This window comes from Orycteropus afer, unplaced genomic scaffold, assembly GCF_000298275.1.
Source record: "Orycteropus afer afer isolate SDZICR_OR568_19922 unplaced genomic scaffold, OryAfe1.0 scaffold00145, whole genome shotgun sequence".
Lineage (NCBI taxonomy): Eukaryota > Metazoa > Chordata > Mammalia > Tubulidentata > Orycteropodidae > Orycteropus > Orycteropus afer.
In genome coordinates this window covers 7,271,275-7,283,978 of record NW_006921732.1, presented here as the reverse complement: position 1 = coordinate 7,283,978, position 12,704 = coordinate 7,271,275, and the positions used below count along the sequence as shown (strand labels likewise).

The 12,704-nt window shown below is 48.3% G+C and overlaps 1 protein-coding gene across 1 annotated transcript in view; it reads left to right on the top strand.

Annotated features, from left to right (window-relative positions):
• Positions 1 to 4,893: 4,893 nt before the first annotated feature.
• CDCP2 (CUB domain containing protein 2) overlaps positions 4,894 to 12,704 on the top strand; it is a 52,020-nt gene continuing 44,209 nt past the window's right edge. Inside the window, exons 1-2 of the mRNA XM_007945964.1 lie at positions 4,894 to 4,923; positions 10,159 to 10,312. Coding sequence (XP_007944155.1) covers positions 4,894 to 4,923; positions 10,159 to 10,312 — 184 coding nt within the window. The remainder of the gene's footprint in view (positions 4,924 to 10,158; positions 10,313 to 12,704) is intronic.

Below are 12,704 nucleotides of genomic sequence, written 5' to 3'. Positions count from 1 at the left end.
GGTATATAATTCTTGGTTGAAAATTTTTCTCTTTCAGGGTTTTATATATACCATCCCATTGCCTTCTAGCTTGCATGATTTCTGCTGAGAAATCAGAGCTTATTCTTACTAGCTGTCCTTTGTATGTAACTTTTTGTTTTTCCTGTGCGGCTTTCAGGATTCTGTCTTTGTCTTTGGTTTTGATGAGTTTGATGATGATGTGGTTAGCAGTCAAATGCCTTAGGCACTACACTACCAGAGCTCCTCCTGAAAGGATTACAGCCTAGGAAATCCTATGGGGCAGTTCTACTCTGTCTTCTAGGGTCACTATGAGTCAGAATTGACTCGATGATACACAATAACACAGCTATTCTCACCTTGGAGCCCTTGGGTTGCACAAACAGTTAAGCACTCAGCTGAAAGCCTGGCAGTTAGAACCCACCCAGAGGTACCTTGGAAGACAGCCCTGGTGATCTGCTTCTAAAAGGTAACAGCCTTGAAAACTCTGTGAAGCAATTCTACTCTGCATACATGGGGTCGCCATGGGTTAGAATTGGCTCAAAGACAACTAACAATAATAACAATCCTTACCTTGTGAAGTCGTTACGGATGTTAATTTAATTTAATTTAATGAATGCTTAAGTAGAGCTTACTACATGCCTTGTAGGAGCTCTGGTAGCATAGTGCCTAAGGCACTTGACTGCTAACCAGAAGGCTGGTGGTTCAAATCTACCAGCCACTCCTCAGAAGGAAGGTTGGGCAATCTTCTTCCATAGTGATACTGCCTCGGCAACTGAAGGAGGGGTCGCCATGAGTTGGGTCTGACTCAACGGCACCTAACAACAACAACACATGCTGTGTACTTCTAAACCCTTTACAGATCTTAATGCATTATCCCCTTTTACAGATGAGGAAACTAAGGCCCAGAGGGGTGGTTAAAACCTTGTCCAAGGTCACATAGCTTGGCTGTGTATGGATATGAACACACTTGGCAAAGGGTAGGAACTTGACAGTTGCTTTATTGTGGGGAAGGGGAGTTCTAGGCTTGGTGTCCAAGGCAGGGCACTCTGGAGAGGCTCCCATGTTGGGCTGATTGTGAATGAGTAGCTGAGGGAAGTTTGGTGTGTGTGGGGGAGAGAGGTGAGGGGTACAGTGGGGAGGATGAGAAAGAGTGGGGACAGGAGGGCTCAGAGGGGTAAGAGGAGGCAGGAAAGCACTCCAGACAACTTCCTAGAGGTCAAAATCCTGGTGCAGCCCTTCCAGCGGTCTCTCCTGAAGCAGGAGAGGGCACCTGGCAGTTTCCCCTTACATAACTATGAACTTCCTTAACGTGCCTTGGCTTGTTACAGGCTTCAAAAAGCAGGACTAATTGGGTAGCCAAATGGTAGTGGGGAGGGGCTGGGCCAACAGGAGGCTTCCTTTGTGTGTCTTCCCTACCCCTCTGCCTCCAGGTTCTATGCAATTCTTCCTTCAAGACCCCCTCTGACAGACTTCTGGTGTTCCAGCCTGGTTGCAGCCCTACAATCCCTGATTTGAATCCACTTACAGGATGTATAGGAGAGCTCTGGTGGCATAGTGCCTAAGACATTTGACTACTAACCAGAAGGCTGGTGGTTCAAACCCATCAAGCCACTCCTCAGAAGGAAGATTGGGCAATCTACTTCCATAGAGAGACCACCTCGGAAACCCAAGGAGGGGTCGCTATGAGTTGAATGATCTTGAGAAGTTCTATTCAGAAGTTTGGGAAGGACTAAGTGAGGGACCTATGTAAAGTGCCTAGGGAACACAGCCAGCTACCCAGAGGGAGTGAGTAGTTGAACCTGTGGGCTCAGGACCATAGTTGCAGGGGACATCAAGTTCAATTGGCATAACATACTACACAAAACATTGTTCCACCTCCTACTTTGTCAAGTAGTGACTAGGATCTTAAAAGGTTGCAAGCAGCCATCTAGATGCAACGTTGGGTCTCTCCTCATCCAGAGCAAAGAAGAATGAAGAAAACAAAAGATTCATGGAAACAATTAGTCCAAGTGACTGGTACACCATGTGATCCTCAGCCTATACGACTATGAGACCAGAAGAACTAGATGGTGCCCAGCTACCATGGTCAACCACTCGGAGGGGGATCTGTGTAGGAGATCCCAGATAGAGAGGGAGAACAATGTGGAACAAAACTCAAAATCATTTGAAAAAAAAGGACCAGGTTTGCTGGTCTGATAGAGCCTGGTGGAACCACTGAGACTATGGCCCCTAGCTGCCCTTCAGGTCTGGAATTGAACCCATACCTGTAGCTTTCAGCCAAACAAAAGACAGGCATGTGAGGTGAACATTTACACTGGGTAGATACATTCCTTGGAGAGAACAATCATGGGAGAAAGAAGGGCTGTGTATGCATAGGGAGACAGCTCAGGGGGCAGGAGTGCAGGGAAGAGGTAACTATGGGGAGGAAGTGAGAGGGGAGCTGTTGCATTGTGGTAAACTGTAGTCAATGTCATGAGACAAAGTGTTTGTGAACTGCTGTATGGAAAGTGAATTTCCTCTGTAAATCTTCACCCAAATCACAATAATAATAATAATAATAATAAAGTGAATTTGCTCTGTAAACTTTCACCCAAATCACAATTAAAAAAAAAAAAATGCCCAGGGAAACACCTGGCTCAGTACATGGTCACATGTTATCACCCTGTTGACTTTGGTAGCACTAATCACACCTTTAAACACAGGGACACCTGCTGGTGTACAGCGTTTTATAGTCTACAAAGCTCTTTGACCAATCTGATCTCACATTTAGTCTTCACAGCAACCCCACTTCATGTATGTAGAAAATGAGGCTCAGAAGGGGAAGGGAATGAGTTGCCCAGGGTCACACAGCACCACAGGAATGGAAATAGGATCCACCCCTGGGGAGTTTTGAACCCAAATCTGTTGCTCTTTCACCTAAATCCAGTTATAGGACCAGATCCTATAACCCAGCATTGAAGAGAGGGGGGAGGGGGGGCAAGCAGCTCACATGAGCGGGCCCTTCTTTGCCTGATCTGCCAGTCTCCTATTCTCAGACTGTGGCACCCACTGTGGCCCTTTGTGATGCTGTGATGTGGGGACAGTATCCCCTTCTCTATGGGGTTGAGAAGTGCAGTCAGATGGTATGGTAGGGCCCAGAGGTGCATGAGCCTCACAAATGGCGGCGATCCCGGCCCCTCCTCACTTTCTTCCCATTGGCCCCGGAGCCAGAGCCTGTGAAGGTCACACCCTTGTCTGAGACCTCTCCGGAAACCTTGTTCTTGGCCCATCTGGACTTCAGTGACATCATACCAGCGTCCCCAGCCTAGGGACGGGACCAGGGCAGAGTGACTATGAGAGAAAAATACATATTCAGAGAAGGGGAAGAGAGGAGGAGGGCCTGTGGCGGCCTCCTCTTGGCAATCCCAGACCTGGAGGGAAGTGTGGCTCCCTGGAGTGAGAGGAGCCAGCAAGACCCCTGTCCTGGGACTCCACTACCACCCACTGTCACCTTCATGCCATCAGACCCACCTCCTCCTTCTGCCCTTGCTTCCCACCTTTCTCTTTAACCTTTCATCTTTCTCTTTTCTGGTAATCCTCTGTCTCTATCTGTGCATTCTTGTCCCTTCCCACCACTGCCCCTGCCTGCTCTGTCACATAGGGACCCACATTGTGCTCACCCCCTGGCCTTCTGTCAGGCTCCCACAGAGGAAATCTAAGATACAGCACACCCATCTCACACCAGGCAGGGCCGGAGCCTGCTGACTTCAGGGAGCAGAGGATGGGGGATGAGGGGAGTGAGTGTGGGTGCTCCCTGAGTCCCTACCCCCTCACCTCTACCCATAGGGCCCACACTCATGGGAAAGTCACTAGGTCCCCGGGATTCTTATTAAGGGAGAATTGTGGCTTCCTGGGACCTAGCCAGGAGCTCTGGTGGCATAGTGCCTAAACTATTTGACTACTAACCAGAAGGCTGGCAATTCAAACCCACCAGCCACTCCTGAAAAGGAAGATTGGGCAATCTACTTCTGTAGAGATACCGCCTTGGAAACCCTAGGAGGGGTCACTATGAGTCGTGGTCAACTCCATGGCAGTGAGCTTGCTTTGGTTTTTTTGGACCCAGCCAGGAAACCCCAGAGGTGGAGCAGCCTCTCTCCCTGGCCTCCTCCACACCCTCATTTGTCGGCCCAGACACCTGCAGAAAAGGGAAGCATTAGGCAGCACCTTGCTATCCCACGGGCACCATCCTTGCTCCCCAGGTACCAGTGACAGGATGCAGATGTGAAAACAAAAATGACTTAGAGAGGAACCTCAGTTATAGTGCGCACTCAGAGTGCTGCCTGTATGTGCACAGAGATGTGCATGTACAGATGTGTACACTCAGAGCTATCTGAACATATATAGTTATATATGGTCATAGCCATGTCCACTTAGACATGCACACCCAGAGGAATTAATTGTACACAGGGACACTGACCTGTACAGCAGCAGGTAGCTGTGTACTTGTGGAAAGAGATGTGCACTTATAAAGATGAGATAGTCTTGCACGCACACACACACACACTGCTATGATACTTGCACTTAGACATAGATGTATACCCAGTGAGGGACACTCCCCCAGAAATCTTAATACGTTTGTAGAGAGAGCTTACAGACATTGGTAGCTGGGCACATGCAGATATAGCTGCATATCCACAGATGTATAGGAACAGACATATGCATGCAATGATGTATCCACACAAGTGCGCTCACACACTCGGAAGGTCCCCACAGTGGCAGGTGTGTGCTCTGGCAGAGAGGTGGGTCAAAGTAATATACACACTCACCGAGGCACTCAGTGATGTGTGCAGAGTTAGCCATTTACAATTGGACAGAAGTGCATGCATACACAGAGACAGAAGTACCATGTGATCCATGCATTACACAGAGATGGGCATGAAACAGGTATGAATCCACAGTGATGGGTGCATTCACACACAGGGCATACTCACACTCAGAAAGGGACAGTGAATCACAGAGAGATGAGTATTATACATAGTGCCTAATTCATACACATTAAGATGGACTCATATACCTGAGAAAATAGCATGATCAGATGGCGCATACCACCCCACAGAGGGACAAACATGCACAGTGACAGAAACAGGCACCTACAGCAGCAGGCTCCTCTTTTGGCTAGCATCCATCCTGGGTGCATACTCATAACCTCGTGGAGCTCACACCCCTCCAGGGAGAACTCCTGTATCCACCAGCTCCGGACTACTGCAGAGTCAGCCATAAGAGAGGGAGGTCATCTCCATGCCAAGAGACCCCCTGGACATTTGAAGTGGGTCCTCAGAGCTCAGCCCTTGGGAGTTGGACACAGCAGGGACCTGGAAGGCATGCAGGCTCCCAGGGGTGACTCGTCTTGTGGGTGGCACAGGCACTCCCTCATGACCCTGGCTATTGATGAGCCTTTGTTCCTTCTCACACCTCCCCTGGGGGCCAGGAGAGAAGCCATGGCTAGAGCCGCTGATTGGCACAGCCAGGCAGTAGGAGGCCCCACCCAGAGGTGACTTCAAGGAGATAAGGGTCTGTGTAGCATTTAGAGTTCATGCAAACAGAATTCAAGATAAGGGAAAATGTGCATTCATAATGTGCTATACATCACGACTGGATCCTACAGAAATAAAAAGGATTCTAAGGGAATACTGTGTACACCAACAGATAGATAAACTACAGAGAATGGACCAATGTGCTGACACTTTTCTACACACTTCTCATGTCTTCACCATTTAATCCTCACAACAGCCTAGCAGGATAGAAGCTATTCTCCTCATTTTACAGATGAGAAAACTGAGGCTTGGAGAGGTGATGTGACTTGTTCAAGGTCACGTAGCTAGCTAGTAAGTGCCACAGCTGGGATTTGAACCTAGGTGGTCTTGATTCTAGGAGCTCTGTGCTTAACAACCACACTGCTGCTCCATTGAGCAGGGTGGAAAGTACAGGCTTTGGACACAGATGAACAGAGGTTCAAGTTGACAATGACACTTCCTCGCTGTGTGTCCTGGAGGAGTTCAGTCCATAAATGGCTGCTGAGCACTTAGGATGTATTAGGTGAGGCAGCGGGCATGGAAATAATAAATGGCCATGCTTGGGCTAAACCCTGGGAACTGGGATGAAAGCCAAGAAGACCAAGGGTCTTCTACCAGCCTGAGTGCAGGGCACACATGGGAGTGGGACAGAAGCACTCACCCAGTTTGGGAGTCAGGGGTCTTGAAGGAAGTTTCTAGAGTAACGTCCACCAAGGGAAGATGGGGTGGGGTAGGTAGTCCAGGCTGAGGGCATGGTGAGAAACGTCTCTGACAGAGGTGAGAGAAACAGCTGCAACATGGAGCGCACCAAGTGGAAAGTCTGAGATATAGCTGGGGCATGAATGTCAAACTGAAGACTTTGGATTTGATCCTGAGCTGAGGAATGACATGGTCAGATGAGTATTTTAGAAAGATCAGAGTAGAGTATGGTTTGGGGTGGGTGGGGAGCAGGCAAGAGTAGAGGCCTCTAGGCCAGTGAAGAGGCTCCTGTGACAAGGCAGGAGAGAGCTGGTGAGTTTGGAGAGTGATGGCTTCAGAAATTGTTTCAGAGGCAAATGAGAGTCGGGTTCCTGAGGCAGTGGGAGGGTTAGGCCTCCAGGCACAGGCAGAAGGACTGGCCTTGGACAGGAGGTGGGACCTCCTTCTACTGAGGCTGAAGGGAAGGGGTGCATGAGCACTTGCAGACTGGGTGGAGGCTGTAAAATGAAGGTGGTTTGCCTTCTGGATTGGCATTGTTCTCAACAGGAGTCAAGATCAACTACATGGGGAGATGTAGCCATATAGTCTGGGGGACAGCTGACCATCTGGAATGACTTCTATGGAGAATTGGAGAGAAAGCCAACTAGGGAAATATAGAGAGGCTGAGGGGTAGATGGAGACCCCAGATGAAACTGGAGACCATGAATTGGCAATGGTGTTGACTTCATGGTTACAGGACTGTTAGTGGTGCACAGGGGTCAGGGTACAGCGGTGAAGAGTATGGCCCACTGAGCTGATTTGGGTTAGGGTTTGTGCTGTCATGAAAGGAGATTAGAACAACACTGACCTTGGTCTCTAATCCCAAAAGGGAAGATGGGGCAAGGAGGCATGATAATGTGGGGGAGAAAAGCCAGGAAACAGAAAGGGAAGTTGAGGAGCGGGTGTCATTGGAGAGGCTGAATGAGAGTTCCAGGAAGAGAGGTGATATGACAGAGTGGGCCGAATATTTCAGAGGTCACCAGTGCTGGAGGATATCAAGTTCAGCCCTCATCCCTTGACATTTTCTATTCCTGCGCACACAGACATATTCTTCCTACAACATCTAGATTTTCTACTTGAGGGCTTTGGGGCCATGCACAGGCTGTTTGGAAATGCCTAATACACAATTTTCCAACACGGAAAAGCCTTCAACAGCTGGAAGCTGGGAGCTGGTGGATGAACACTTGGCTTCCTCATCCCTCAGGTAGGCAGTTCAGGGGCATGTTCCACACTGTCTCCCAGAGGTCCTCATGGGACTGAGCCCCAGTTGCCCACAGTGGAAACCTGTTCATTTCAAAAACCAAACCCACTGCCACCAAGTCAATTCCAACTTTTAACAACCCTATAGAACAGAGTAGAATTGTCCCATAGGGTTTCCAAGGCTGTAAATCTTTATAGAAGCAGACTGTCTCATCTTTCTTCTGTGGAGCAGCTGGTGGATTGAAACACTGCCCTTTTGGTTAGCAACCCAGTCTAACACAGCACCATCAGAGCTCCAATCTGTTTATTATGCACCCTGAGTTCTTGTCTTTTACCATTCCTGTCTCCTATCCCTACTTTCCTACTAGTACTTCCCAGACCAATGGTCAAATAAAATACCTTCCCTTGAATCCTTGTTTTGGGGTCAGCTTCTAGAGGAAATTAATCCAAGACAGTGGTTCAAACTCTTTGAGCTTCAGTTTCCTCATCTGTAAAATGGACATTATAATATGTGCCTCTGAGAGTTGGGAGAATACAACCACATGAAATATGTGAGGCTCTTAGCACTGGTCCCAGCACATTAACACTCTCTTCCTGTCCCCTTGACACACAATAGGTGTTTAATAAAAGCTCCAGGCCCCTCAGACTGCTCAGATCAACTGGATCTCTCCTTTCTGTCAATCAAGCCCCATAGGTAAGCCAATCCCTCAGGCCATACCATTCCTGATGCTCTTTCCTGAACACCTTCCAGGTGGCCTCCCCATACTGGCAGCAGAGGACTCCCTGGGGACTTCTGGGTGAAAGGATGGGCCAGAGGTACCATGTGGTCTGGCAGATGGACATCTGGGTTCCTCTGGGATAAATAAAAATCATATTCACAACTATGCACCGAGCCAGACACTGGCTAAGAATCCCATACATGATCTCATTAATTGTTATGACAAGTTGTGGCTACGACTGTTACTTCTATTTCCCAGTCCAGGAAGCTTGGATTTCTTTCTCCAGCTCACACAGCTGGAAAGTGGTAGGACCAGGATTCAGATGTCAGTCTATCAGAATCCAGGGCCCAGGCCCTGCACTGGGAGGGCAGGAATGTGCCACGTCTACCCCAGTCATGCCCATTGCCTGGCTCCAGCTCTTCATAAAGAGATCAAAAACAAACAAACAAACTCATTGCCATTGAGTCGATTCCAATTCATAGCGGCCTTCAATGGGTTCCCAAGGCTATAAATCTTTACAGAAGTAAATCATCCCATCTTCCTTCCACAGAGCCCAGCTTCCTTCTAGAGAGCCACTGGTGGGCTTGAACCACTGACCTCCTGGTTAGCAGCCAAATGCCTTATCCACTATACCACCACAACTCCTAAAGAAAAGAGCATAGGAAATGAGTGTTGGGTTGAATTTAACCAAATCAAAAGAACCCAAGAAAATGGAAAAATCCATTCATTTCCTACTGGAAACAGAGCTCTTGAGGACATTTCCGCATCCCAAGCTCCCAGCACTTGGTCTAGCCCTTAAAAACAAACAAACAAACAAACCCACTGCCATTGAGTTAACTCCAACTCACAGTGACTCCCACTGGGTTTCCGAAGCTATAAATCTTTACGGAAGTAGATCGTCCCCTCTGCGGAGCAGCAGGTGGGTTTGAACTGCTGACCTTCTGGTTAGCAGCCAAATGCCTTATCTACTATACCACCAGAGCTCCTTGGGCCTGGCCCATAGTGATGTTCAAACAAGGCTTATGGATCAATAAAGGAGTGAATATTTCATATTCCTGGCCAGACTTTACAATATGGCCTGGATCTATTATTGCGTTAAAACCCCAAAATCCAAACCAGTTACCATCTCACTCATGGCAATCTCATGTGTATCAGAGTAGAACTGTGCTTATAAGGTTTTCATTGGCTGTGATCTTCCAGAAGTAGACCACCAGGCCTTTCTTCTGAGGTACCTCTGGATAGATTTAAACCATCAACCTTTCAGTTAGTTACCAAGGGCTGAACCATTTGCACCATCCAGCAACTTCTATTAGGAATTGCAAAACACAACTTTCTAATTCTGTTATTCCTGCTGCATTCTTGCATAAATAAGAATTATTCCTCATCACCTATCACAGCCTTCTCTTCTCCTCTAAGTTCTCATGTTTAAAGGATGCTTGTCCCACTTGTCTCACTAATTAAAGGCTCATTTTAGCTCCCCCACAGGGTAGGGGATGAGAACAGTCCATAGCAAGCACCTACTATGTACTTTAACATATGTTACCACAGTTGATTTTCACAACAATACTATAAGGCAGGGCTAAATGGCCAGTACATTTAGCCCTGGACAGATGGAAAAACCAAGACCCAGAGCAGTTAGATGACTTGTTCAAGGTAATCAAGAAAGTTAGAGGCTGACCTTGGATTGAACCCAGAACTACGTGGCCCTGTAACTCACGGCCTTTCTTCATCACCAAATTTCCTGCTAGGTCCAGTTTGCCTCCCTTCCCATACAGTGTGTCCAGTGCACATTTCAGAACGTGTAAACCTGGTGACACTAGATCCGTCACCTTAAGGTGGAGTGAAGGAACCCCCCGGGGATCAGCTTACTAATTCGAAGGGTGATGAATTATTAACACCATCATTAACTTGAGGCCCTTTCAGTCTCACCTCCCTTTCCCTTGCTCCAGACCTCTGGATCCTGGGACCTCTGGTCTCCAGCCTGTCCCAAGTGCTACAGGCCTGTGGGGGCCCCTGATGAGGAGATGCTGGCAGGGCTGGGATCCTGTTTGCTGCTGGTAGTGGCACTGCTGGGCCCAGGGCCCAGGGCTCAAGCTATGAAAGGTAGGAGCCCTTGGGGACAGGCAGAAATGTGGAGAAAGGGGAATAGGCACAGGTAGGCAGCAGTTGGGGTCTCATGAGATTTCCATGGGAATCCAGAAGGCCAGAGGCTCTTTTAAGGGAGTTGGCTGAGTTGAGGATGCATGTCTTTTCTAAAATAAGGTGAAGACAATATTTACTGAGTGTCTGTTATATGCTGGGACTTTACACGTACAATTGCATTTAGTTATCACCACAAACTTCAAAATCCTCATTTTAGAAATGAGGAAACTGAGGGCTAGAAAGACTAAAGAATCTGTCCAGGGCTGCATGGTTACCAAGGGGGAACTTCACAGCTCAGAGAACTGCTAAAGGTTCATTGCCAGAAGCAGAGGCATGGCAAGGGGGTAGGGGGTGGGGCTGCCATGAGCAGTTTCTATTAACCACCGAAGTTTCCATCACCAGCTGTGAGAGATCATTCAACAAGTTAAAACTAATATTTCCTGTTTGAGAGTCTCCATGGGTCAAGGCAGACAGTGTGATCTTTTCCTCTTCTGAAGCGCTTATCTGCGCACAGTCTTATCTCCGAGTTATCTCGGCCAACTCCACGGTAAACGGGTGGAAGCCAGTACTCATGAGTGCAGAGAAACTTATTTTTTGCTATCTAGCCCAGGTCTGTGTGGAGGCATTAATTTTAGTGTGGTTATCTCCAATGAACTGAAGCATTTGGGGAAAGCAGCCCCAAGGAGGCTAGCCTGACACATTTTGCTTCCCACTCTTCATGACGTTAGAGGCTCCTGTCACTCTTCCTGCTCTCCCGGTTGTGGTGGCTTTGGCTCAGGGCAGTCCCACAGCCCACCTGGACATTCCCCCTCCTCTCTGCACTCACCTCCACCCTGCTATGTCTAATTCCCAAACATTATGCTATTTCCAAGGCCAGGGATGACTACCCACTGGGTTGGCGGTGAGCCCACCTGGGCATGAGTGCCTGCATTGGTGGCCACAAATGCAGTCTGTGTCCAAGGTGTGCTGCTCCCCAGGGAAGCCATTTGGCATAAGACTCCCCCACTGTAGCTTGAGCATTGCCTCTGCCTAAAGGTCTGGAACTACTCTGCTGGGTGTAGAGAGAGAAGATACTGAAGACCAAAAAAAAAACCCAACTTTGAGCACATCATCCACCAATTTTCATCAGCAAAAGCAGGGAAGGTGCAGTTGTAATTTTCATGTAGTGCCTTAATGTGTTAAGTAAAAGATTAATGAACTTGACTTGTATTTTTGAGGTCATATTATGGCAAAGTCATCTAAAAGATGGATGTCAGATGTTTGGACAGAGATGCAGTTTCAGAGCTTGCGACCGGCACATATTCTGTGGATACAACTCTGGCTGTAAGGAGCCTTTACTTTCCTCCTGAGAACCTACCGTACTTTTCTTTTGCCAGCCAGGTGAAATCAAAGTTCTTTATTACAGCATTCGGTGAGCTCCCAGTGTTGGCTCCAGTTTCTACACAAGAGCTAGCTTCCGTTCTCTCCATTGCTTGATCATCCTATGCTCTGACACTTCACCCTCAGAGCTTTTGCCCAGCTGTCCCATCTACTTGGAAGGTCCCCTTTCTTTTTTTTCCACCTTCCTTGGTGGAAGGTGAAAATAGCTGGTTCATCCTTCAATGCTCAGTTCAAATACTACTTCCTCCATGAAGCCTTCCACATCCCTCCATAACCCTGGAATGCTCCCTCCTCCAGCTCCCAGAACTCTCTGCCCACACAATCTTCCCAGGCTGCTCCTTGCTGCCCTAACCTGTGAGCATGCCTTGTCTGTCTTCCCTAAAGGCAAGCCTCTGCCATTTCCCCATTCTGTGAGGGGCTTTGCATGTACTTGGGGCTCAGTAACCAGCCAGCAAAGCCTCATTTTTCTGGAGTCTCAAGTGGGGCTCAGGGAAGACCTGTAATTTGCCAGCCACACTGTCAGTGCAGAGATGGCACCCAGGGTCTCATCTGGGTGATGAGAGGAGCTAGCTGTTCCCATTTTCCAACTACCAGGACTTCATGGCCTTGGGGTGACCCTGGGGTTCAGGGTACCTGGTGGCATCCTGGAACAAGGCCTCCACTTGTGTGGGTGCCTGGGGCAGCCTGGGTTTTTGGGAGTTCTCATGAGTTTTCCTGCCCTGTGGAGGGGCAGTTGTTCCAGCTGTGAAGGCCAAGGTTGGAAGGTAGGTGTAGGGGGAGGAGACTGGCACTGGACAGAATGTCCCCTCTGTCCTTCTGCCATAAAGGCACAAATCAGACACTCTCCCTGTCCCATCCTGCCCCCAGGGCCAGGCAAAAAAAAAAAAAAGCCAAAGTCACTACCATTGAGTCAATTCAGACTCATAGCAACCCCCATTGGGCTTCCAAAGCTGTAAATCTTTTTTTTTTTTTT